General features: G+C 46.6%; 1 protein-coding gene across 1 annotated transcript; it reads right to left on the bottom strand.

Annotated features, from left to right (window-relative positions):
* Positions 1 to 1,192: 1,192 nt before the first annotated feature.
* LOC142310670 (uncharacterized) lies at positions 1,193 to 23,412 on the bottom strand. Its single transcript, XM_075348254.1, has 6 exons — positions 23,267 to 23,412; positions 18,856 to 19,035; positions 18,650 to 18,773; positions 18,448 to 18,515; positions 17,580 to 17,700; positions 1,193 to 3,400 (listed from the first exon to the last, which is right to left on the bottom strand). The coding sequence occupies exons 1-6, from the start codon at positions 23,342 to 23,344 to the stop codon at positions 2,100 to 2,102; spliced, it is 1,872 nt and encodes a 623-aa protein (XP_075204369.1). The 5' UTR covers positions 23,345 to 23,412; the 3' UTR covers positions 1,193 to 2,099.
* Between the last annotated feature and the right edge of the window lie 246 nt (positions 23,413 to 23,658).

The following is a 23,658-nucleotide window of genomic DNA, read 5'->3' as shown; positions in this document are numbered from 1 at the left end:
ATGCATGAAACCTGATCCTCTCTCTCCCCATACTCTGTCCACAGATAGTTCCCTCCCCCACCTATACTGTGTATATACATATTGCCCCCTCCCCACCCTTTGTCCCCCAAAAGTGTGTCCACACATGGTACAGATTCCCCACCCTCTGCCCCCCCCATAGTGTGTCCACAGATAGTTCCCTCTCTCCCCCATACTGTTTCATAAATACTCCCCTCTTACCCCATAATGTTCCTACGTCCGTGTCTTCAGCTCCACAGTGGAGCACTTCTCAGCGTTTGTCTGCTGCCTCTGCGCTGCAGCGCTGGCTTCCGGGTCAGCAGTCTGATCAGCTGACCTGATCACATGACAGCCGTCGCGCTGACCCGGAAGTCAGCGCCGGCGTCAACGCTCCAATTGTCCTTGCATCTGACAGATGCAAGGACAATTGCAGTGGGAGCCGCGCGCTGCAGATTCTATGAGTGCGGCTGTCAGCGTGACAGCTGCGCTCAGAGAATAGCGCCTCCCACACGGCAGACATCACCACCGCCGCATCAAGCAGCCCGACAGCGCCCCCTGGAGACGCCTTTGGCTTGTGCCTCCGCTCCACATGGCTAATTTGTATAGTTTACAAATTAGCCATGTGCACAGAGCCAGAGGCGCTCTTCAGAGTTTCCGGTACGCCGTATCAGCGCGTACCACCGCAAAAAAGCACTGTTTACCACACTGTAAGCAGCAATATGGCTTCTCACCTGTGTGACTTTTCTGATGTCTAATAGATGGGATTTACGTGTAAAACATTTCCAACATTCTGACATGAATATGGCTACTCCCCTGTATGAATTCTCTGATGATTAACAAAATGTGATCTCTGAAACATTTCCCACGTTCTGAACATGAATACCATTTCTCTCCCGTGTGAATTCTCTGATGACTAAGATGATATGATTCCTGTTTACAATATTTACTACATTCTAAACATGAATACGGCTTCTCCCGTGTGCGAATTCTCTTATGTATAACAAGAATAGATTTTGTGCCAAAACATTTTCCATATTCTAAACATGAACAAGATTTCTCCTCTGTGTGGTTTCTTAGATGCATATTAAGAGCTAATCTCATTTTAAAACATTTGGAACATGAATATGGTTTCTCACTTGTGTCGGTGTTTTCTGATGTCTGACAAGATCTGATTTAGTTGGAAACATTTCCCACATTCTGATCATGTATATGTTATTAAAGAGGCAGTTGAGGGTCTTGAAAATCATGGCAGAACCTGCTGTTCGGCTGCAGCGCAGCCCGGTTTCTTTTCTCTGTACCCCAACCACCACTTTAGTGCAATATAGTAATAAGCATACTTTTTCTTCATGCATCACAAGCACTGACATTGTCACAGGTTCTATTCATCAAACTTCTTTACTTGTCAACGTCTTCAAAAACAGTTTATTATATCGCCTTAGGTGGGAACATTCTTGTTTCCCGAAGGGGTTACTATTAGCAACGGATAAGTCATATATTTTACTGACCAACCGCTTCCCTGGTACTCGGGCGCCCATTGGGGTCCCTAAGCTCCTCATCCTCTCTTTCAGCTTCATTATTCCTGACAGAAACAACAGTCTCTCCGGTCAGTCAGGGGCTATCCTTCTCTCAAGAGCCCACTGACCTTCCGTTGACTGAGGGAATTCGTTAAGTATCCGCCAGGGAATGGAAACCACCTGGACTGCATCACGTGTCCGGCACCCGGATTTGACCCAGAAGGTCACGCCACATTAAAGTTATTGGGGTTTTCCTCCAACACATCTCTCACAGACTAAATCTGTTTCTCTCCCTCAGGGACTCCTCCTACTTCCTTCATTTTCTCTGACCAAGCTCCTCCGCTTAATTAACTCCCACTAGGCCAGGAGTACCAGGGAAGCAGCTTACACATTGTGGCCACCTAGTGGCCGTTTGAGCACACTACACCATTGTATCAAATTGAAACATTACACAGTGGATTTGGAAGTGTGGGGAGGCTGAGCCTTACACCCCCTTACACTCTGTATATGTGCGTGTGATGCTCACATTGGGGTATGAGGCATTTTGGGTTATGTCCAATGTTACCTATATCTTAACCTGGGTCCTTGTCATGAAGAAAGTTTCTCCTCTGTGTGGTTTCTTAGATGCAAATCAAGACCTAATCTTGTTTTAAAACACTTTTCACATTTGGAACATGAATATGGTTTCTCACTTGTGTGAGTTTTCTGATGTCTAACAAGATATGATTTAGTTGTAAAACATTTCCCACATTCTGAACATGCATATGGCTTCTCCCCTGTGTGAATTTTTTTATGTGTGACAAGAGTAGATTTACTGCGAAAACATTTTCCACATTCTAAACATGAATACGGCTTTTCACCTGTGTGTTTTCTTTGATGTACAACAAGATCTTTTCTGCATTGAAAACGTTCCTCACATTCTGAACATGAATACCGTTTCTTTCCAGTGTGAATTGTCTTATGTGCAAACAAACTAGACTTACTGCTAAAACATTTTCCACATTCTAAACATGAATAAGGTTTCTCCCCTGTGTGGGTTCTTACATGAATATCAAGACCCATTCTTGTTTTAAAACCTTTTTCACATTCGGAACATGAATAAGGTTTCTCACTTGTGTGACATTTCTGATGTCTAAGAAGATATGACTTAGTTGGAAAACATTTTCCACATTCTGAACACGAATATGGCATCTCCCCTTTGTGAATTTTCTGATGTATAACAAGATATGATTTAGTTGTTAAACATTTTCCACATTCGGAACATAAATATGGCTTCTCCCCTGTGTGAATTTTCTTATGTATGACAAGAGCAGATTTACTGATAAAACATTTTCCACATTCAGAACATGAATGTGGCATCTCCCCTGTGTGAATTTTCTTATGTCTGACAAGAGCAGATTTACTGCTAAAACATTTTCCACATTCGGAACATGAATATGGCTTCTCACCTGTGTGAATTTTCTGATGTATAGCAAAATATGATTTAGATGGAAAACATTTTCCACATTCAGAACATGAATATGGCTTCTCCCCTGTGTGTGTTCTTAGATGTATTAGAAGATTTGATCTATATGTAAAACATTTTTCACATTCAGTACATGAATACAGATTCTCACCTGTGTGTATTCTCTGATGTAAAACAAGACTTGCTTTGTTGTTATAACATTTTTTACATTCTGAACATGAAAATGGCTCATTTCCTTTTAGAGTTGATGAATATTTCATACCCCTTCTGTGAATTTGACTTTGCTTTTCAGTCTGTGATAAATCAGAAGATGAGGGTAGATCTGGTACAGTTGCATGTACTTCATGTGTAGCTTGTGAGTTATCAGGATTTTTTGCCTTTAAATCAGACGGCAGATGTCCCTCTGCGCTCCTATTACAGTCATCTGCCAAAAATTGAATCTAATTTGATTATTTATGAACAAGAAAAAAAACTTTAAAAACGTGTTGCAATTCTACCAACATATCACACGAAAAGAAGATTTTGAGTACTCACCGTAAAATCTTCATTGGGGGACACAGGAAACAATGGGTATATGCGGGTGACACTAGGCAAAAAATAAAAGTTTAACTCCTCCTCAGCAGTATATACCCACCTACCGTCAGGAAGTTATTCAGTTAGTGATAATGCAGTAGGAGGAGAAGTAGTTCTAGTAATTAGTTGATTTATATCTCTTTGTGCATAAATATACACAGTGACTTGCAAAAGTATTCAGCCCCCTTGAATTTTTCAATCTTTCCCCACATTTTAGGTTTCAAAGATAAAAATTTTAATGTTATGGTGAAGAATCAACAACAAGTGGGACACAATTGTGAAGTTGAATGAAGACAGAAGTGAAGACAGGGCCTAAAACTGTGTGTGCTGCCTCGAATGCGGATTTAGGTAAAGATTCCACTTCTCTGTTGGTGTAATCCTTTGAGGATAGCTTCATGAGACGATGGAAGTATGATGCTAGTGGAGAGTCGAAATACTGGTGGGTTACTGTAAGTGTGTGACTTATTTTTCTGAAAGAAATAAACTGTTTTCCCAAGACAGATAAGACTCTGCAATGTTTAAGGTCTGGTTAACGGTCTGAACTAATCTGTTGACTATACAGTATGTCTCCTCTTTGAGGACTGGTCTGAATGAGAATCAGAACCTGAGTCAGATATTGTACTGGGCTACGATCCCTGCAATGTACGCATTTCTACTGTGACTGAAAACCATCTGAGAAGATGGTGAGGGAGATATGGAGGGTGAAGCAAAGCGGGTTTGTGATTTAGAACCTGTTTGTGATCTGCCATGCTCAAGAAAGCTATTCGTTTACCCTGATATACACTGAGAGAACAGATTAGTGTTTCGCCACATTAGAGGGAACCATCCGTTATTCTGATAAACCGAGAGGAGACAAGTGCTTGTACGGGATTTGTATTTTGTGTTGAGGGGAGCCATCCGATAATGTTGATTCACCCTGAATGGTAATCATTGTTCTGGGAATAGAATTTTGTGTAGGTAGCTTTTGCATAACCGTAACCAGGGTCTGTGATACGCTGGTTAGGTCGACTACGTACTTAGAGAGCGTTAAGATCTACTCTGGAACAGAGGACCCACGCTGAAATGGTCTATTATCAGGGGACTCCTGGGCAGCAGGTACTGTGGAATTAGTACATGAGGGACATAGATATTAACATACTGATGTTATGATAGTGATGTTATATAAGACACATAGCTAGATTGTTGGCATGTGAAGATCAGATAATGAGTGTATCTAGGTGAGCATTAAACCAATGTGAGGGAGAATGAAAAGAAACAGGAGGAGTTCAGCTGAGTAGAGCAGATTAAACAACCAGGAGGCTCCATTGTGATTATCAGAGATAGCTGTGTACTTTGAGGCTTAGGCTATGTGCGCACAGTGCGTTTTTGCACGTTTTTCGGGTGCATTTTTGGGCTCAAAACTGCATGACTTTGAATCCCCAGCAAAGTCTATGAGTTTTCATTTTTGCTGTCCGCACACAACTTTTTTTTTAAGCTGCGTTTATGAGCTTAAAAAATGGACATGTCAATTCTTTCCTGCGTTTTCCCCCCATGCAATGCATTGGAAAAACGCAGAAAAACGCAGAGATCAAAAACGCAGCAAAACACAGCCAAAAATGCAGCAAAACATTTTTGCGTTTTTACCGATGCGTTTTTGATGCGGGTGCGTTTTTATGCGTTTTTGTGCCTTTTTAGCGGCCAAAAACGCACAAAAACGTCAAAAAAACGCAGCGTGCGCACATAGCCTTATTTGTTGTGAATGTTAGTTATGTTTTGGCTACTGGGAGGCTACCTCTGGTGGCCAGGAATGGTTTGGACTTGGACCAGGTGTGTTGTGCAGTGGGTGTTTCCTTTGCTAACTCTCTGCTTATTTAAATCCTGGTCTGATTGCAGGCTGTTGCCGGATGTCAGTTGTTCTTTGTATCTCCAGCCTGCTTAATCCTGCTCTACACCACATCTTCCCCAGATAAGTGCTTGCTCTTTATTTATTGTCTGGTTCTTTTGTTTATCTGGTTTTGTCATTTGCTGTGGTTGGTTTCAGTTTATTTGCTTGCAGGGATTTTCCCCCTCAGTGGATTGTTGAGGAACTCCCTGCAGTTCTGTGTGGAGTATAGCTCCTTTGGGTCCATGTGTTTGTGGCTTGTTGACTTTGTTATGATTTTTGTTTTCTGTCCATTGGTATGACAAGGGCACCTGGTATAGGACGGAGTTCAGATCGTGCGATCTGAGGGCCTTTTTGTACTATCAGGAAGTTGGTATTTTGCAGGGTTTTTCTCTGGCCACCATCAGTCCCTTTCCTGTCCTTTCCTATTTTAGTCAGCGGGGGCCTCACCTTTTGCTAATCCTGTCATCTACCTGTGTATTGTGTTTTTCCTATATCACTGCAGTCTTTGAATATGGGGGGCTTGCTATTCTTGTCTATTTTCTGAGGCAGAGAGTAATTCATCTTTCCTACCTTTAGGATAGTTAGTTCTCCGGCTGGGTTCACGGTGCACAGGATGTTAGTTCACCCCTCGGCTACTTCTAGTTGTGATGGTTAGTAAGGGGATGGCGGCCAGATTAGTTGCCAATGCTCTTGTCACCTTTTGCCAATGATTTGTGGTGGTCTTCCATGGTTCCGGATCATAACACTTACTGTTATGATCCGGAACCATGGAAGATCACAATAGATCACTGGCAAAAAAGGTGACAAGAGCATTGGCAACTAATCTGGCCGCCATCCCCTTACTAACCATCAACACTAGAAGTAGCTGAGGGGTGAACTAACATCCTATGCACCGCGAACCCAGCCGGAGAACTAGCTATCCTCAACGAAGGAAGGATGAATAACTCACTGCCTCAGAAATAGACCATAAAAGGTATAGCAAGCCCCCCACATTTAAAGATTACGGTGATATAGGAAAACACAATACACAGATGTATGATAGGATTAGAAAAGGTGAGGCCCCACTGACTAAATAGAAAAGGATAGGAAAGGGGCTGATGGTGGCCAGAGAAAAACCCTAAAAAAATCCCAAATACCTAATAGTGCAAAAAGTCCTCAGATCGCTACATCTGAACTCCGTCCTATATCAGGTGCTCGTGTCAAACCAATGAACAGAAAACGGGAACAATTACAAATTCAAGAAGCAACAAACACATGGACTTATAGGAGAAAAACTCCAACCATAGCTGCAGGGAGCTTCCCAACAAAGCAACAGAGAGGGAAGATCCCTGCGTGCAAATAACTGACAATAACCACAGTAAATGACAAACTCAGATAAGAGCAAAAAGAACCAAACAACAAATAAAGAGCCAAGCACTTATCTGGGGTAGATGTGGTCTGGAGCAGGATGAGAAGGCTGGTAACTAAAGAACAAATGGGAACCGGCTCAGCCTGCTAGGAGACCAAGGTTTAAATAGGCAGAGAGTGAGCAATGGAAACGCCCATTGCCGCAGCACACGTGGTCTCTGTCCAAACCAGTCCTGGCCACAAAAGGGAGCCTCACAGCAGCAAAAGCATAACTGACATTTACAACACCTTACATTGCATGTGCTGTGTTTGTTTGCATAGCTGGAAGAACAAATAGACAATGTACTGTGATTGAGCTTCAATTTGTTTGTGTTGAATTTGCTTGCATTACCAGCAAACCAGTGGAGGAGGGGGTGCAGCCTCTCCTGGCCTGAGAACAGTTACATAGTTTGCACTCTCATTGGGCCTAACAGAGTCACATGCTCTGTGCTCTGATTGGGTATGGATTGTGCAGCTGGCAAAATTGCAAGAGTCAGCAGAGGTAGAGGGGCGTGCCCAGATTCTCATCACTGAGGAACAAAGAAAACGTGCTAACCAAGATGGCCCTGGGAGGCATGGTTTTATCCAGTGTGTGTGTCTATGGAGGGGAATTGAAATACACATGGAGACTAAAATGGCTATATAGGCATGCCTGTGATCCGACCTGTGTGCCTGAGGATTAACTCTGTGCTGTGCTGCTTCCTCGTATAATGGACGGAAACACTGGTGGATATGTGATGGATCTACCCAACTATTGTATGCTATGAAGGGATGTGAGTGACGTTTGCTGCCACCACTGAGAGGAGTAAGTGGGGTTGTGGAGACCTTATGGTGATGCTGCCCAGGAGTCCCTATACGGACATTGAGTGTAGGGAGGCTGGTAACAGAGTCCAACCTTGTCTTCACCGAGGGTGGAGGTACTTGGACTTTTACTCCCAGTTCTGTCTCATGGCCGCGCTTCACTCTGGTGGGTGATTGGGCTGGAGATGTTTCCCTCTTTCTCATGGCCGCGCTTTACTCTGTATAGTAAGCGGGGCTGGAGATATTTCCCTCTTCTGTCTCAACGGCCTCGCTTCTTGCTCTTTATAGCAAGCGGGACGGAGACTCGGCTAGGATCGTGATGACTCCCGGTCCAAACGCTAAACGCTGACGTGTTAGTGTAAAATGATCCTGCCATCCCAACCAGAGAGGAAACAGTGTGATCTATCATTATCTCCTGTTCTCTTGGTCTCTGTGTGGGAAAACAGAGTGACACATTACACTCTGTTGCCCTTAGAAAATGCTTGATTTCGGAAATAGAAAAGGAGAAATAATTAGTGTAAAAAAACGGTAATTGTGGAAAAAACTGGGGCTGAGAAAAAGACCCATGTCCAACTCCTACGACACGAAGCAAAAAACTGAATAACTTCCTGCCGGCAGGTGGGTATATACTGCGGAGGAGGAATTAAACTTTTATTTTTTTTGCCAGTGTCGCCTCCTAGTGGCAGCAGCATATACCCATGGTTTCCTGTGCCCCCCAATGAAACAAAAGAGAAAAACAAGCCCTCACGCAACTCCCGCAACAGATTTTCTTTTACAAATTTCAGAATTTTTCTTTCACCACTAAATAATATACAAAACTATACAGGATTGGCATCGCTGTGATTGTACTGATCTGAAGAGTCATATTTCAACTTCTTACTTACCATTAAAAAAAAACAAAACACACAAACGCAATTTTGGGATTTGTTCACCACCTCCCCATCCAGTACAACGTATAGTAACATGTCATTCAAAACCACAACGTGTCCCAATAAAAATCAAGCCCTTATTATAGCCTCGACTACTGCAACCTCCTGCTCTCTGGCCTCCCTTCCAACACTCTTGCACCCCTCCAATCTATCCTAAACTCTGCGGCCCGCTTAATCCACCTCTCCCCTCGCTACTCCCCAGCCTCGCCACTCTGCCAATCCCTTCACTGGCTTCCCATCGCCCAACGACTCCAGTTCAAAACATTAACCATGACATACAAAGCCATGCACAACCTGTCTCCTCCCTACATCTGTGACCTAGTCTCCCAGTACCTACCTGCACGCAACCTTAGATCCTCACAAGATCTCCTTCTCTGCTCCTCTCTTATTTCCTCTTCCCACAATCGTGTACAAGATTTCTCCCGTGCATCCCCCATACTCTGGAACGCTCTACCTCAGCACATCAGACTCTCCACTACCGTGGAAAGCTTCAAGAGGAACCTCAAGACCCACCTCTTCCAACAAGCCTACAACCTACAATAGCCCTCAGCCCAGTAGACCACTGCGCAACCAGCTCTGTCCTCACCTATTGTACCATCACCCATTCCCTGTAGACTGTGAGCCCTCGCGGGCAGGGTCCTCTCTCCTCCTATACCAGTCTGTCTTGTACTGTTAATGATTGTTGTACGTATACCCTCTTTCACTTGTAAAGCGCCATGGAATAAATGGCGCTATAATAATAAATAATAATAATAATAATAATAATAGCGATGTCACCAAAAATATAGAAAAAGTTATGGCTCCTGAAAGAAGAGGCGGAAACTAAAAAAGAAATAAAAATGGGTTGCGGTGGAAAGGGATAATCAGGATATTGCAGAATGGGAGTAATATCCAATTTAATTGGAATAATTAGGGTAGAGAATCCACATTTCCCAGCTCTTTGTCTACTTGGAATAAATAAGTTGCTGTGGTGCAATCATTTTTTCATATATATATGTAATATCCCCATAGCCTGGCATAGAAGAGGGTAAGAAGATATTCAGCTCTTTTACCACCCTCCCGTATTTATGTCCACATATAGTGTAAGTGTACACCACTGGCTATAGAGAATGTATATATAAAATTAATATTTAACTATTATTATTACCATCAAAATTACACACACACACTATATACAGTATATTAATATATAATATATATATCTAATATATAAAGCTCAGTGTGTGTGTGTGTGTCCGCTAAAGAAATCCGCACCGTCATATTTACAATCACGAAATTTTGCACAGACGCCTCATGTGACACAGGAAACATCGTAGACTATGTTTTGACAGGTAAATTTAACCCCGCGCTTTACAGTTACTCTCCAAAAAACATGCCTCCATTAAAGTAAATGGAGCCTGGAACTACTGGTTTTAATAGCAGCTGTGATTGGTTGCTACAGGAACAAAAGACATTGCTAGTATAAGAAGCTTATGTGTGAGGTAATATCATGTCGGTGGGGAGACAGAGAGAGAAGGAGACAGAGACACAGACGGGGAGAGAGACAGACGGGCAGAGAGACAGACGGAGAGAGAGACAGAGAGACAGATAGACTAATACAAAGACAGACAGACAGAGACAGAGACTGAGGGAGAGACAGTTACTATCCGGGACAACGCCCGGGTACTGCAGCCAGCATTTTTTTTTAATATATATATATATATTTATATTGTGAGGTAGCGTCATCGGCTGCGCTGCAGAAGACACGGGATCCAGGCACCAAGGTTCACAGCACACCGTTTATTCCAAAGAAAAAGTCCACAATAGTACATATGTGCCTTTCCGGCAGAGAACTCAGGGAGATGTGATCACTCCCTCACACCCGGCACACCTGCCCTTGTTCCTGAATCTATTTAACCCTCCCTTCAGCCTGTAGGGAAACAGCATTAACTCTATAGTGGATTATCATGGAGTGAGCACAACCGGGGCGAGACATACCGGCCGTCATAGATAACCCCGGTCACAGTCTCACATACCCCCCCCCTCAGTTCAAGCGTGCGGGGTTGAACTCCTGCCATCAAACACGGGCCGCGGGACAAGGCATCGGCGTTGCCCTGCAACCTACCGGCCCGGTGTTCAACCGTAAACCGGAAGTTCTGCAGAGAAAGGAACCACCGGGTAACCCGGGCATTCCGTTCCTTGGCGGACCTCATCCAGACCAGTGGAGAGTGATCCGTCACCAAGCGAAACTGACGTCCCAGCAGGTAATAGCGTAGGGACTCCAAGGCCCACTTGATCGCCAGGCACTCCTTCTCCACTACGCTATAATTCCGCTCGGGAGGGGTGAGCTTCCTGCTTAAGAAGGTGACGGGGTGTTCCACCCCCTGAACCACCTGAGACAGCACTGCCCCCAGGCCGACCTCCGAGGCGTCAGTCTGTACTATGAACTCTTTCCGGAAATCAGGGTTTACAAGAACGGGCTGTCCGCACAGGACCCCCTTCAGGGCCCGGAAGGAGTCCTCGGCCTGCGGAGTCCAGCGCACCATGACGGACTTCTTGCCTTTGAGAAGGTCCGTCAAGGGGGCTGATAGTCCCGCAAAATCCTTTACAAACCTCCTGTAGTACCCCACGATACCCAGGAAGGCCCTAACCTGCTTCGTGGTCAGGGGTCTAGGCCACTTCTGGATCGCCTCAACTTTGTTAATTTGGGGCTTAATCACTCCTTGGCCTATTACGTAGCCCAAGTAGCGGACTTCTGTGAGTCCCAACGCACATTTCTTGGGATTGGCTGTCAATCCGGCTGTTCGAAGCGCGTCTACCACCGCTTGTACCTGTTCCAAGTGGGTCTGCCAATCGGAGCTGTAAATAATGATGTCATCAAGGTACGCTGATGCATACGCCTGGTGCGGTTCCAGCACTAAGTCCATATACCTCTGGAACGTGGCCGGAGCGCCATGTAACCCAAAAGGCAAGACAACATAGTGGAAGAGACCATCCGGCGTAACAAAAGCGGTTTTCTCCTTGGCGGACTCCGTTAGTGGCACCTGCCAGTACCCCTTGGTCAGGTCGAGCGTGGTAAAATATCGCGCCTGTCCCAGCCTATCAATCAGCTCATCCACCCGGGGCATGGGGTAGAGATCAAACTTGGATATTTCGTTCAATCTCCTAAAGTCATTGCAGAACCTTAAGGAGCCATCGGGTTTTGGTATTAGGACAATCGGACTAGCCCATTCACTCCGGGATTTTTCGATGACCCCCAGGCGTAACATTGTCTTTACTTCCTCCGATATGGCTTGTCGTCGAGCCTCCGGTACTCGGTATGACTTCAGGCGTACCTTCAGGTGGGGCTCGGTGACAATATCATGTCGTATCAGACTGGTCCTACCGGGCAGCTCGGAGAAGACATCGGGGTTCTGCTGAACCAACCGTCTGGCCTCTCGCCTCTGTGTCTTGGTGAGGGCTTCTCCAATCCTTACTTCTGGTTCGTCCTCTCCAGAGGTCGCTGGAGCCGGATGTGAACGACCCGAAGAGGAGGGAGGTGGGGAAAAAACAGCCATCAGGCTTTCCCGTTCCTGCCAAGGTTTTAATAGGTGGACATGGTATATTTGTTCAGGTTTCCGCCTACCGGGCTGCAATACTTTATAGTTAACCACCCCGACTCTTTCCTTTATCTCGTAGGGGCCTTGCCACTGAGCCAGGAATTTACTCTCCGCCGTGGGAATCAATACCAACACCCGATCCCCGGGATTAAAGGTCCGCACGGTGGCTTGTCTATTGTAGCGGCCGCTTTGCGCGGCCTGAGCCTCCTGTAAATGCTCCTTCACAATTGGCATGACCGCGCTTATGCGGTTCTGCATACCCAAAATGTGTTCAATCACGCTTTTATGGGGGGTGGGCTCCTGCTCCCAGGTTTCTTTTGCCAGGTCCAACAATCCCCGGGGATGTCGCCCGTATAACAATTCAAAAGGCGAAAACCCCGTGGATGCCTGTGGCACCTCTCGTATGGCAAACATCAAATAGGGAAGCATCATATCCCAGTCTTTCCCGTCTTTGGAGATCACCCTTTTGAGCATGGTTTTCAGGGTTTTATTGAATCGTTCCACTAAACCATCCGTCTGAGGATGATACACGGACGTACGCAACTGCTTGATCTGGAGTAGCCGGCATAGCTCTTTGGTCACTTTAGACATGAATGGGGTCCCCTGATCCGTAAGGATCTCCTTGGGCAACCCCACCCGGCAGAACACAGCAAACAACTCCCGAGCTATAAGCTTGGCTGCAGTATGTCTGAGAGGTATCGCTTCTGGATACCGGGTGGCATAGTCAACGATCACTAGGATATGCTGGTGCCCTCGAGCAGACTTTACGAGGGGCCCCACCAGATCCATCCCTATCCGTTCAAAAGGGACTTCTATAATGGGTAACGGTACCAACGGACTGCGAAAGTGGGTCAGGGGTGCGGTAAGCTGACACTCCGGGCAGGTTTCGCAGAACCGTTTTACCTCCCCAAAGACCCCGGGCCAGTAGAACCTTTGCAATATTCGCTCCTGCGTTTTCTTGACCCCTAGGTGACCACTCATCAGGTGTTTATGAGCCAAGTCGAGGACCCGCCGGCGATACGGCTGGGGCACCACCAACTGCTCTACCCCTACGCCCCGTATTTCATCTACCCGGTAGAGTAAATCCAGCTTAAGAGCGAAATGGGGGTATCTTACCTGGGCACCAGGCAGCTGTGCCACCCCGTCAACTACTGTCACCCGACTCCGGGCATGTATTAATGTAGGGTCCTGGAGTTGGGCTGTCCCAAACGTATCCGGGGACGCCTCCAACTCCGGGATGGGCTCGACCGTCTCAGCCTCTCCTGCCAATACCTCTAGGGGCGACCTATCAGGTTCACATCCTGTCCCTATCATGGGGACCCCTACGGCAGGCGTCCCGGATTCAGGATTGTAGGGCTCAGGTCCCGGACTGACCAATATCTGAGGGGACTCAGGAGGTCCCTTCCATAAAGTCCAAAAATAGGGCAGATCCCTTCCTAGGATCACATCATAGGGAAGAGTATTAATAAGTCCCACCTCATGTTGCACCTGACCGCAAGGTGCTGTGATGGTGACTATCCCCGTGGGATAGTCTCGGCGGTCCCCATGTATGCAAACCACCCCCACGGTACGTCCTGTGGCCTTTACTTTAGCCCTTAGGGTTGATCGCACAAGGGTCACTAAGCTTCCGGAATCCAACAAGCCTGTAACCGGACATCCATTCACCTGAATTTGGCACAAGTGGGGCTCAGTCTCTGGGTAGACCAGGTCAGCGGTACACACCACCTGAGCATACATTGAACCCCGCCGGGTAACCCCACAATCCATGGGCTCCGTGGTGAGTGGACACTGGGCTTCCATATGTCCCACCCGCTGGCACCGCCAACATCTAATGGAGACGGGAACCCCCTTCACGGGTTGTCGTTTAGGGTACAGAACCTTCCGGACCTCAGGAAGGGCGGCCGCGGCCTCAGACGGGACGGTAGGGGACTCCTGCACCGGTGTCAGCGGTGGGTCCTTGGCCCTAGGCTTGGAGGGGCCGGACCGACGGGCGGTACGCAAAGTCTCAGTGTCCAGTATCAAGTCCTGCGTAGCCACATGCCGCTCTACCAGGGACACTAATTGGTCCAGGGTACTCGGGTCACCCTGTCCTACCCACCGTTGAACGGTGACGGGTAAAGTGCGCACAACACGATCCACTACTACCCTTTCCACCATCTGCGCCGGGCTCAGAGTGTCAGGCTGCAACCACTTTTTTACAAGATGCAATAAGTCATAGGCCTGGGAGCGTACGGGTTTGGCTTCCTCATAGAACCACTGATTTACCCGCTGAGCCCGTACATAGGTATTCACCCCCAACCGTGCCAGTATTTCGGCTTTCAGGGTCACATAGTCAATGGCGTCCTCGGTACAGAGGTCCAGGTACGCTTTTTGGGGTTCCCCCGTCAGAGAAGGGCGACAACACCTCAGCCCACTGGGGGGTCGGCAGCTTTTCCCACTCGGCCACCCGCTCAAACACCGCCAGGAACGCTTCCACATCATCCCCCGGGGTCATCTTTTGTAATGCTTGTCTCACCGCTTTCCGGACGCTGCCGTCGTCACCCGGTCCCGGGGTTGTTGCTGCCGGTCCGGCACGGATCGACTTGGCCAGGAGAACCATCTGTTCTTGGTGCCTTTTTTCCTGCAATTGCAAGGCTTGCTGCTGACGTGCATTGGCCTGATCCATCTGTTCTTGGAATTTTTTTTCCTGCACTTGCAAGGATTGGAGCAGGTGTGCATTGGTCTGTTGCTGCTGTGCATTAGCCTGTTGCTGCTGTGCATTAGCCTGAGCCAAATGCTTTATTATGTCGTCCATGGCGTCGCCGGGTTTGGCCTGTAGTATATCCGCTCGAATCCAGGACATGCGCAGCTGGGTCACCAGGGATGGATGCTACACCTCACCGGCTGTCATGCCTGCATTCTCCACCATATGTGAGGTAGCGTCATCGGCTGCGCTGCAGAAGACATGGGATCCAGGCACCAAGGTTCACAGCACACCGTTTATTCCAAAGAAAAAGTCCACAATAGTACATATGTGCCTTTCCGGCAGAGAACTCAGGGAGATGTGATCACTCCCTCACACCCGGCACACCTGCCCTTGTTCCTGAATCTATTTAACCCTCCCTTCAGCCTGTAGGGAAACAGCATTAACCCTATAGTGGATTATCATGGAGTGAGCACAACCGGGGCGAGACATACCGGCCGTCATAGATAACCCCGGTCACAGTCTCACAATATATATATATATATATATATATATATATATATATATATATATATATATATATATATATATATATAAAAATGTCCTTGTTCTTGACCAAGAATCCTCCTAATTCATGGGTTGGGAGAGGACATGCCCAAATCCTCAATATTAATTCTCAGTCTAATATTGGGATTATATTATCCCCTATATAATGAGGAGTAATATTATAATTAATAAGCAGCACCGTGATCATGGCACATAAATAATTCTATATGTCAAATGAATTAAGGTCACACATCTCCACACAGAGTTGATCAGGTTGGTGATTGTGTCCTGTGGATTGTTGGTCCTCTCCTCTTCAATGGCTGTGAAGTTGCTGGATATTGGCATGAACTTGTCCTCGCTGTTGTATACGCCGATCCAGAGCCCCAATCCTGCTCAATGGGTGACCTGTCCGAAGAGTATGTCGCCATGAAACAACTGGGATGTTTTCAGCTTCCAGTAATTGTGCACAGATCCTTGCACCATAGGGCCACGCATTATCATCTGCAACATGAGCTGATGGTGGTGGATGAGGCACAACAATGTCCTCAGGATCTCATCATGGTATCTCTGTGCATTCAAAGCGACATCAATAATGCAGCTGTGTTTGTTGTCCGTAATAAACGCCTGTCCATACCATAGCCCCACCGCCACCATGGGCTACTCTATTCACAGCGGTGACATCAGCAAACCGCTCATCCACACGACGCCATGTACACGGTCTGCCATCTGCCCTGTACAGTGAAAACCGGGATTCATCTGTGAAGGGAAACCTTTCCAACATGCCAGATGCCATCAAATGTGACCACTTGCCCACTCAAGTCGATTACAACGACGAACTGCAGTCAGGTGGAGACCCCCGATGAGGACAACGAGCAGCAGATGAGCTCCTCTGAGACGAGTTCTGACAGTTTGTACAGAAATTGCACCGATTGTTGCAGTCGCCGTGCTGGTGGCCGGTCTCAGGCGCTGCTGGAGGTGACGATGCTGGATGTGGAGGTCCTGGGCTGCTGTGGTTACATGTGGTCTGTGGTTGTGAGGCTGGTTAAATATTCTGAAAATTCTCTGAGCACTTTTGGAGATGACTTATGGTAGAGAAATAAACATTCAATTCACATGTCGTTCTGGTGACATTCCCGCAGTCAGCAGCCAACTGCACGCTCTATCTGTGGCATTGTGCTGTGTGATAATACTCCATATTTTAGAGTGGCTTTTTATAGTGGCCAGCCGAAGACACACCTGTGCAATAATCATGCTGGCCAGCCTAAAGCGCACCTGTGCAATAATCCTGCTGTCTAACCAGCCCTTGATATGCCGCACCTGTGAGGTGGATTATCTCGGCAAACTAGAAATACTCACTAAGGCCCCTTTCACACGTCAGTGATTCTGGGACGTTTGTGCTTTTTTTTAAACGTACCAGAATCACTGACATACGCAGACCCATTATAATTAATGGGTCTGCTCACACGTCAGTGATTTGTCACTGCACGTGTCTCCGTGCAGCGTACCTGCGTGTGCGTGATTGCCGCACGGAGACATGTCCATTTTTTTCTGGCATCACTGATGTCCCACGGACCACGCAGTGGTGTGGTCCGTGAAACACGTGCCAGAAAAAAACGTGCATTTAAAATAATAAACATTTTTACTCACCCGGCTTCAGCCGCGCTCTCTGCAGCCCGTGCAGCTTGCTGCTTCTAAGCCGGCTGATTACTGTCGCGCATATTAATGATGCACGACACAGCCGACCCGGAAGCAGCTGCTGCGGGGGTCAGCGCCGGCCGGATGCTGCACCGCGGGAGCGATCAGCACCATGGAGAGCGGGAGCGGGCACAGGTGAGTTGATTTCTAAGTGCAATCACGGGCCACGGAGAACGGAGCCCGGATTGCACTTAGACAACCCACGTGTGCCATGATTCATGGAACATGGAGGGACATGTGCGTGTTTTACACGCCAGTGAAAAACGTCTGTGTTTTTCACTGACATGTGAAACGGGCCTGACACAGATTTACACAAATTTGTGAACAACATTGAGAGATAAAGGTCTTTTGTACATAGAAAAAGTCTAAGATCTCTGAGTTTAGCACATAAAAAATGGGAGAAAAACAAAAGTGTTGTATTTATATTTTTTGTGAATCTGGTGAAAGTGAGATCTGGTGAGAGATCCACTTTACCAAATTGAAGATAAATCTGCTGCATCCAGTGGAGAAGAGGAATATGTGATCTGCATTCAGTGGCCACTACTCACCGGAGCCGTCATCTGTCGGAGTCTCCTTCTTACACTGCTCGTCACCCCTCACATATTTCTCCTCTTCTTCCATTATGTCTGTAGTAGGACAATGGTTCAGAGCTTCATCCTGATTCACAAGCTGTGGAAGAAATGTGCTAAAAAGTGACCGGATACTTGGAGACTTCACATGGAATGAACACTTCACATAGAATGAATAGATGACCAGAGAAGATCATTAAAGGGTTATTCTCCCACAAAACAGCAAGTTATTCCCTATACATTGTAGTTTTGCAGGGATCCAACTGCTGAGACACCAGATCCAGAGATCCTGTGAATGCAGCTCTGCAGCCCGTCCTGAAAAGAGTGAATGTGCGCATGCTCAGCTCCTGCTCCATTCATTGTCTATGGGACAGATGTAAATAACTGAGCGATGCACTTCCAAGTCCCACTGACAATGAATGAAGTGGAGGTTGAGCATGCATACCATCGCTCTTTTCAGGAAGGGGCTGCAGAGCCACATTCTTGGGATCCCAGAGCCCCAATCTCAGGATCAATAGAGAGACCAATGGTCAAATCCCCAGTGATAGTCATTCCTTATTCCATGGACAGGTAATAACGTGTTTTAGTAACATCCGTTTAATTAACAGGATGAACGAAGCTCACATTACAGCAAATAGCGGCACATCTGCCATATAAATCCAACCTGTCTGTTCCTTTAACAACATTTTTCACAGCCAGAGACGTGTGAGGAGATCCAGACCCCATGTAACGTCTGTGGTCAGCTGCCTTCTCCGCCATGTATAAATCATATAATAATGCTGGACGGCAGAACACGACCTGCACAGCCTCCTACACATCAGACCCCTACAACCTCCTCCCCACCGACCTGATGATCCTGTGACCAGTCCGGAGCTCCGGGATTTGTCTCTGGTGTCGTCTTCTTGCTTGTTGTAACTGTAGGAAAAACATAAGGAAGGTAATTTTCATCTTTCTGAAAGTTTTTTCTTCAGTGGCTTGTCAATGTTTAAAGATTTCCCTAAAGTGACCAATCCCTTTAACAGATGTGTGTATTTAGTCCTGTCTATTACCTGGTGATGTGCGGGGCGGATTCTCCTCCATCATCACGTCCTTGTACTGATCCTTGTGTCCTTCTAGATACTCCCACTCCTCCATGGAGAAATAGACGGTGACGTCCTGACACCTTATAGGAACCTGACACATACAATGATACCGTCATCCCCCGATCCCTTCATAGCGTTACTGTATAATGTCCCAGCATTCCCAGCAGTGTCACCTCTCCAGTCAGCAGCTCAATCATCTTGTAGGTGAGTTCTAGGATCTTCTGGTCATTGATGTCCCCATGTATCCGGGGGTGCGGTGGAGACTCCGGGATCGGGCTCAGGGTTCCCCCCCATCCCTGAGACACCGGGGCCTGACAGCGCTCACTAGAGGTCTTCTTCACCACCGTGTAATCCTGTGTATGGAGACACAATAATAAATATCACTACAGACATTTCTATAGTTCCTCCAGTTACAATGTTGCTTACACGTTTGTGAACCCTTCATAATTTTTCATTTTTCTGATAAATTGAACCTAGAATTACATCACATTTTCATAAAAGTCGTAAAAATGGATAAATAAAATAAAGGAGTAAAAAATAGTTGCTTACTGGTAATTGGGTTTTCCAGACCCACAACAGCACCAAGGAGAGAGATTTTCCACGCCAAATGCAAGAAACCCCCTTTTTTCCCTGAACCTCTGTGGTCAAGCAGTGTAACACAATACCTCCAAGGAACAGAAAAAATAAAAATATAAAGAGTAAGGCGGCTTTCACAGATCCGTTTTTTGCTGAGCGGCACAATACAGCACTTTACAGAAAAAACGCAACCGTTTTTTTTTGCCGCCAGTTGCGGTTTTTCCGCATAGACTTGCATTAGCGCCGTATTGTGCCGCATGGCCTGCGTTGCGTCCGTTTTTTGCCGGATGCAGCATATTTAGCCCATGCGGCGGCCGGATGGAACGTTGCCTGGCACGGTTTTTTGTGCGGCGAAAAAAACGCATCGCGCTGGATCCGGTGCGATTTACAATGCAAGCCTATGGACGCCGGATGCGGCGTCCTGCGGCAAAAACCGCATCGACCGGATGGGGTTTTATGAACTGTGCATGCTCAGTATCAAGCCGCAGCCGTCAAAAAACGGACGGGCCGCATGGAAAAAGTTATGCAACAGATCCGTTTTTTTCGCCGCATCCGTTGCATAGGTTTTTGAGCTGGATTGAGCCGCACTGCAAAAACCAGATGTGCGAAAGCAGCCTAAGGGAAAATAAAGGATGTGGTCATGGGTCTGGAAATCCCAATTACCAGTAAGTAATTATCTATTTTCCCTTCCTCACGACAGCACCAAGGAGGGAAATCGTCTAGGGAGAGAACACAACGTTCAAAACTTTTCTCCCATACTAAATGTCATTAGAACACCAATCCAACCTGAGGAGCCAAAAAATGGAAGATCAAGACGAAATTTGTTCAAGAGAGGCTTCTGCTCTCTCCACCCAAGATGTGGATACAGGCCTAGTGGGGTGTGCTTCCAAGCTTTTGGGGTGGGGGGGGGGTCACTATAGGTCTCCTAAAGGATTAGAAACCACTGAAGTGTATAGGGAGGCTCTGCCTTTTAAAGCTGTAGGTTTCCTGTCTTTGGGGCAGATCCTGTCTCTCCATGGTGATGTCGAGGGGAAGGGAAAATATTAGATTTTGTTTTTCAAAAGAGGAAAATGATTCAATATCACGTGTATAAGAGGCAACAATACGTGAACCTTTAGGATTAGCAGATAATTTGACAGTGAAATAAGAATCTGCTGTTATCAATCAATAGAGTGACAATTAGGTGTTCTATTTAAAGTGTAGGGATCTATCAAAGTCTACAACATATTTGTGGAAATGTATCAAAAAAGATTTCCAAGGACCTCAGAAGAGTTATTTATTCTGTTCACGCTTGAAAAGGTCATAAAACTATTCCTAAAGAGCTTGGACTCCACCAATCCACAGTCAGACAAATTGTGCAGAAAAATGGAGGAGATTCAAGACCAACAAAAAGCAAAGTGTATAATAATCCACGAGGTCTCAAAGGAACATTGAAAAATAATGGTGTGCATAGCAAGATTGTAAGGAAAAAGCCACTGCTCTGCAAAAGCAACATTGCTGCCAGTCTGCAGTTTGCTAAAGATCACCTGGACAAGACAAAAGGATACTGAAATAATGTCTTCTGGGCGGCTAAGACTAAATTAGAGATTTGGGGTTTATATGAGAAACATTATGTCTGGAGAAAAAAATTACTGCATTAGAGCATAAAACCCTCCTCCCACCTGTGACACACGGTGGCAGTAGTATCATGGCTTTATCACTCACAGACACGTCACACTGGATCATTCTTATCTAAAAAAAAGTTGAAATGGAATATTTTGTTGACTCATTTGTTTGATTTGGGATTTTATCTACTTTTAGGACTCGTGTGAAAGTGTAATACAGTTTTAGGTCGCATTTATGCAGACATATAGCAAATTCTGAAGCGTTCCCAAACTTTCAGGTACCACTGAATGTCCATCTCTTATTACCATAGATAATGCCGATGATACTCAGATGTACCTCTGTGGACCTGACATTACCTCTCTACTAACCAAAATTCCACAATGTCTGTCTGCTATTTCATCCTTCTTCTCTGAATGTTCATTGTCTTTCCTCCTTCTTCACTCATCTCCTCCAACAAGCCTTTCCATCAAACTTGTCGGCTGCTCACTCTCTCCAGTCTCACAAGCTCGTTGCCTTAGAGTAACCCTCGACTCTGCTCTATCCTTCAAGCCGCACATCCAAGCCCTCTTCACCTCATGCCGACTAGAACTCAAAAATATTTCCCGGATCCGTGCTTTTGTGACGCCTGAGGGCCGTGGGGTACTCAGTCCCGGGCTTGGGGTGAGCAGTGGGGTCAGTCGTGGTCGCGGCCCGGTACCGTGGCCCTTGAGGTGCTGTCCCCCCAAAAAAGAAAGGTTAGAAAATAATAAAAGTAAAAAAAAATAAAAATAAAAAAAATAAATAAAAAGAGTTCTCGACTACGCCACTTGCGGTGTGCGGCCAGGTTACAGGGGCCGCCGCTAAAGATTTCTGCTGGGGTTGATGGAGTGATGCAGCCTGGATGTTTGGAGCCCTCCGCAAGCAGGGACAGGCCCCTGCAGTTAATGATGAGGATAATAGTGGGGAACCGTCTATGTGAGTGCATAAGAACACAGTCCACGCCAGTGTTGCAGTTTCCACTTGCCTTTACTTCACTGTGGTACCTGGACCTGTGGCTGTCGGTTCCAGGTGTACCCGCTCCCCTTGTTCTCCGTGCCAGCTGTGACCTGGGTTGATTGTCCTCCGTGCACACTCATTGTGGTTGGACTCCCGTGGCCTGGAGCTACTTGGAAGCCCCTTTTCTTCAGCCTTGGCCTTAATGCAGGCAGCCTAGACTATTTAAGGGGTTCAGTCCCCGGTCCCCTCTTTGCTGCTTGTGCTTCAAGCTTGTTTGGTTAGCGATGGACCCTAGAGATCTTCTCGCCCGGCAGAGTTAACAGCTGATCATAAAGTGCCCCACTGTCCTAGTGTCTGCACCCCACCTTGTGCTGAGTCCTTTGAGCTTGGTTCCAGACTTCCACAGGCCTCCCGCGGCTCCTGGAGTCTGACGCTTCCACAGGTAACCCACGGTGCCTGGAGTCCTGGTTCCGTACTCCACAGTCCCTCACTCCTTTTACAGCACTCCGGTGGTTCTTCAGGTCAGTTTCTGTACTTTCCACTTTCTACTACTACTATACTCTCCTTATTGCTTCCTTCTCCTCTTCCCTCCAACACTCAACTCTCCTCTTACACTCTTTCCCGCCAGCTTCCAACTGACCACTCGCCCCTCCCCCTCGCTGGGTCTCTCCATACAGATTGGGTGGCGACTATCCAATCAGTGCTCTCTCCTTTTACCTGTTGTTACTAGGCAGGCAGTCTCCCAGTCTGGTGTTAGGGTTGTGTATGTGGCCTGAGGGTGCTGGTGTACTTGCTGGCACGGGTATTCCAGGGTTTGGGTTTCCACTGGTTACATTTGTGGCACCTGGTACCTCAGGGGTGCTACACCTTCCTTAATCAAGAATCAGCAAAAGCATTAGTACATGCCCTCATCATCTCCAACCTAGACTACTGCAACCACCTGCAACCTGGCCTCTCTTCAACACTCTTGCACCCCTCCTATCTATGCTGAATTCTGCAGCCTGCTTAATCCATCTCTCCCCTCGCTATTCCCCAGCCTCACCACTCTGCCAATCCCTTCACTGGCTTCCCATTGCCCAAATACTCCAGTTCAAAACATTAACCATGACCTACAAAGCCATCCACAACCTGTCTCCTCCTTACATCTGTGACCTAGTCTCCCGGTACCTACCTGCACGCAACCTCAGATCCTCACAAGATCTCCTTCTCTACTCCTCTCTTATCTCCCCTTCCCACAATTGCATACAAGATTTCTCCCGTGCCTCCCCCATACTCTGGAACGCTCCAATGATAATGTTAATGATTGTTTTACTAGTTTTTATCTATACCCTTTTTCACTTGTAAAGCACCATGGAATTAATGGCGCTATAATAATAAATAATATTCATAATAATAATAACGTAATGTGAGGTCACCAGAATCTCTCACCTCTCCAGTAATCTGGAAGAGGATCTCCAGGGTGAGGTTCATTAACCTCTCCACCATCTTGTCTCTGTCCTTATTCATCCTCGATGGGTCAATCAGTAAAATTATGTTATCAAGAAGATCTTCACTGAGAGGATCCTAGCTTGTTGGAATCTGAAAGCAAAGAAGATGAGACGGAGTAAAATCATCCAAAATCCCAATGTAAAAATACAATTACTAAGGATAAGAAGGGGAAACATGTTATTCAAATCCGATTAAGGAGTCCGTCACGTGAACTCCGACCACACGTGGCAGATGACTGCTATATTTAACAGCCAACATTTGTTTCTAACAGCTGCCATTTAAATGGTGCCCGCGCGCATCGGCTCCTATCTGAGATTACAGAGAGACACATA

This window comes from Anomaloglossus baeobatrachus, chromosome 5, assembly GCF_048569485.1.
Source record: "Anomaloglossus baeobatrachus isolate aAnoBae1 chromosome 5, aAnoBae1.hap1, whole genome shotgun sequence".
In the NCBI taxonomy this organism is placed as follows: Eukaryota; Metazoa; Chordata; class Amphibia; order Anura; family Aromobatidae; genus Anomaloglossus; species Anomaloglossus baeobatrachus.
This window is presented reverse-complemented; position numbering and strand designations above follow the sequence as displayed.

What these genes read in the sequence shown, in the direction of transcription:
- LOC142310670 (XM_075348254.1), bottom strand. Translation starts at nt 23,344, where the DNA reads ATGAATAAGGACAGAGACAAGATGGTGGAGAGGTTAATGAACCTCACC. An exon ending in TCTTCCAGATTACTGGAGAG is followed by an intron (nt 19,036 to 23,266) that starts GTGAGAGATTCT and finishes CTCCATACACAG; the next exon opens with GATTACACGGTGGTGAAGAA. An exon ending in TCCGCCCCGCACATCACCAG is followed by an intron (nt 18,516 to 18,649) that starts GTAATAGACAGG and finishes TTTTTCCTACAG; the next exon opens with TTACAACAAGCAAGAAGACG.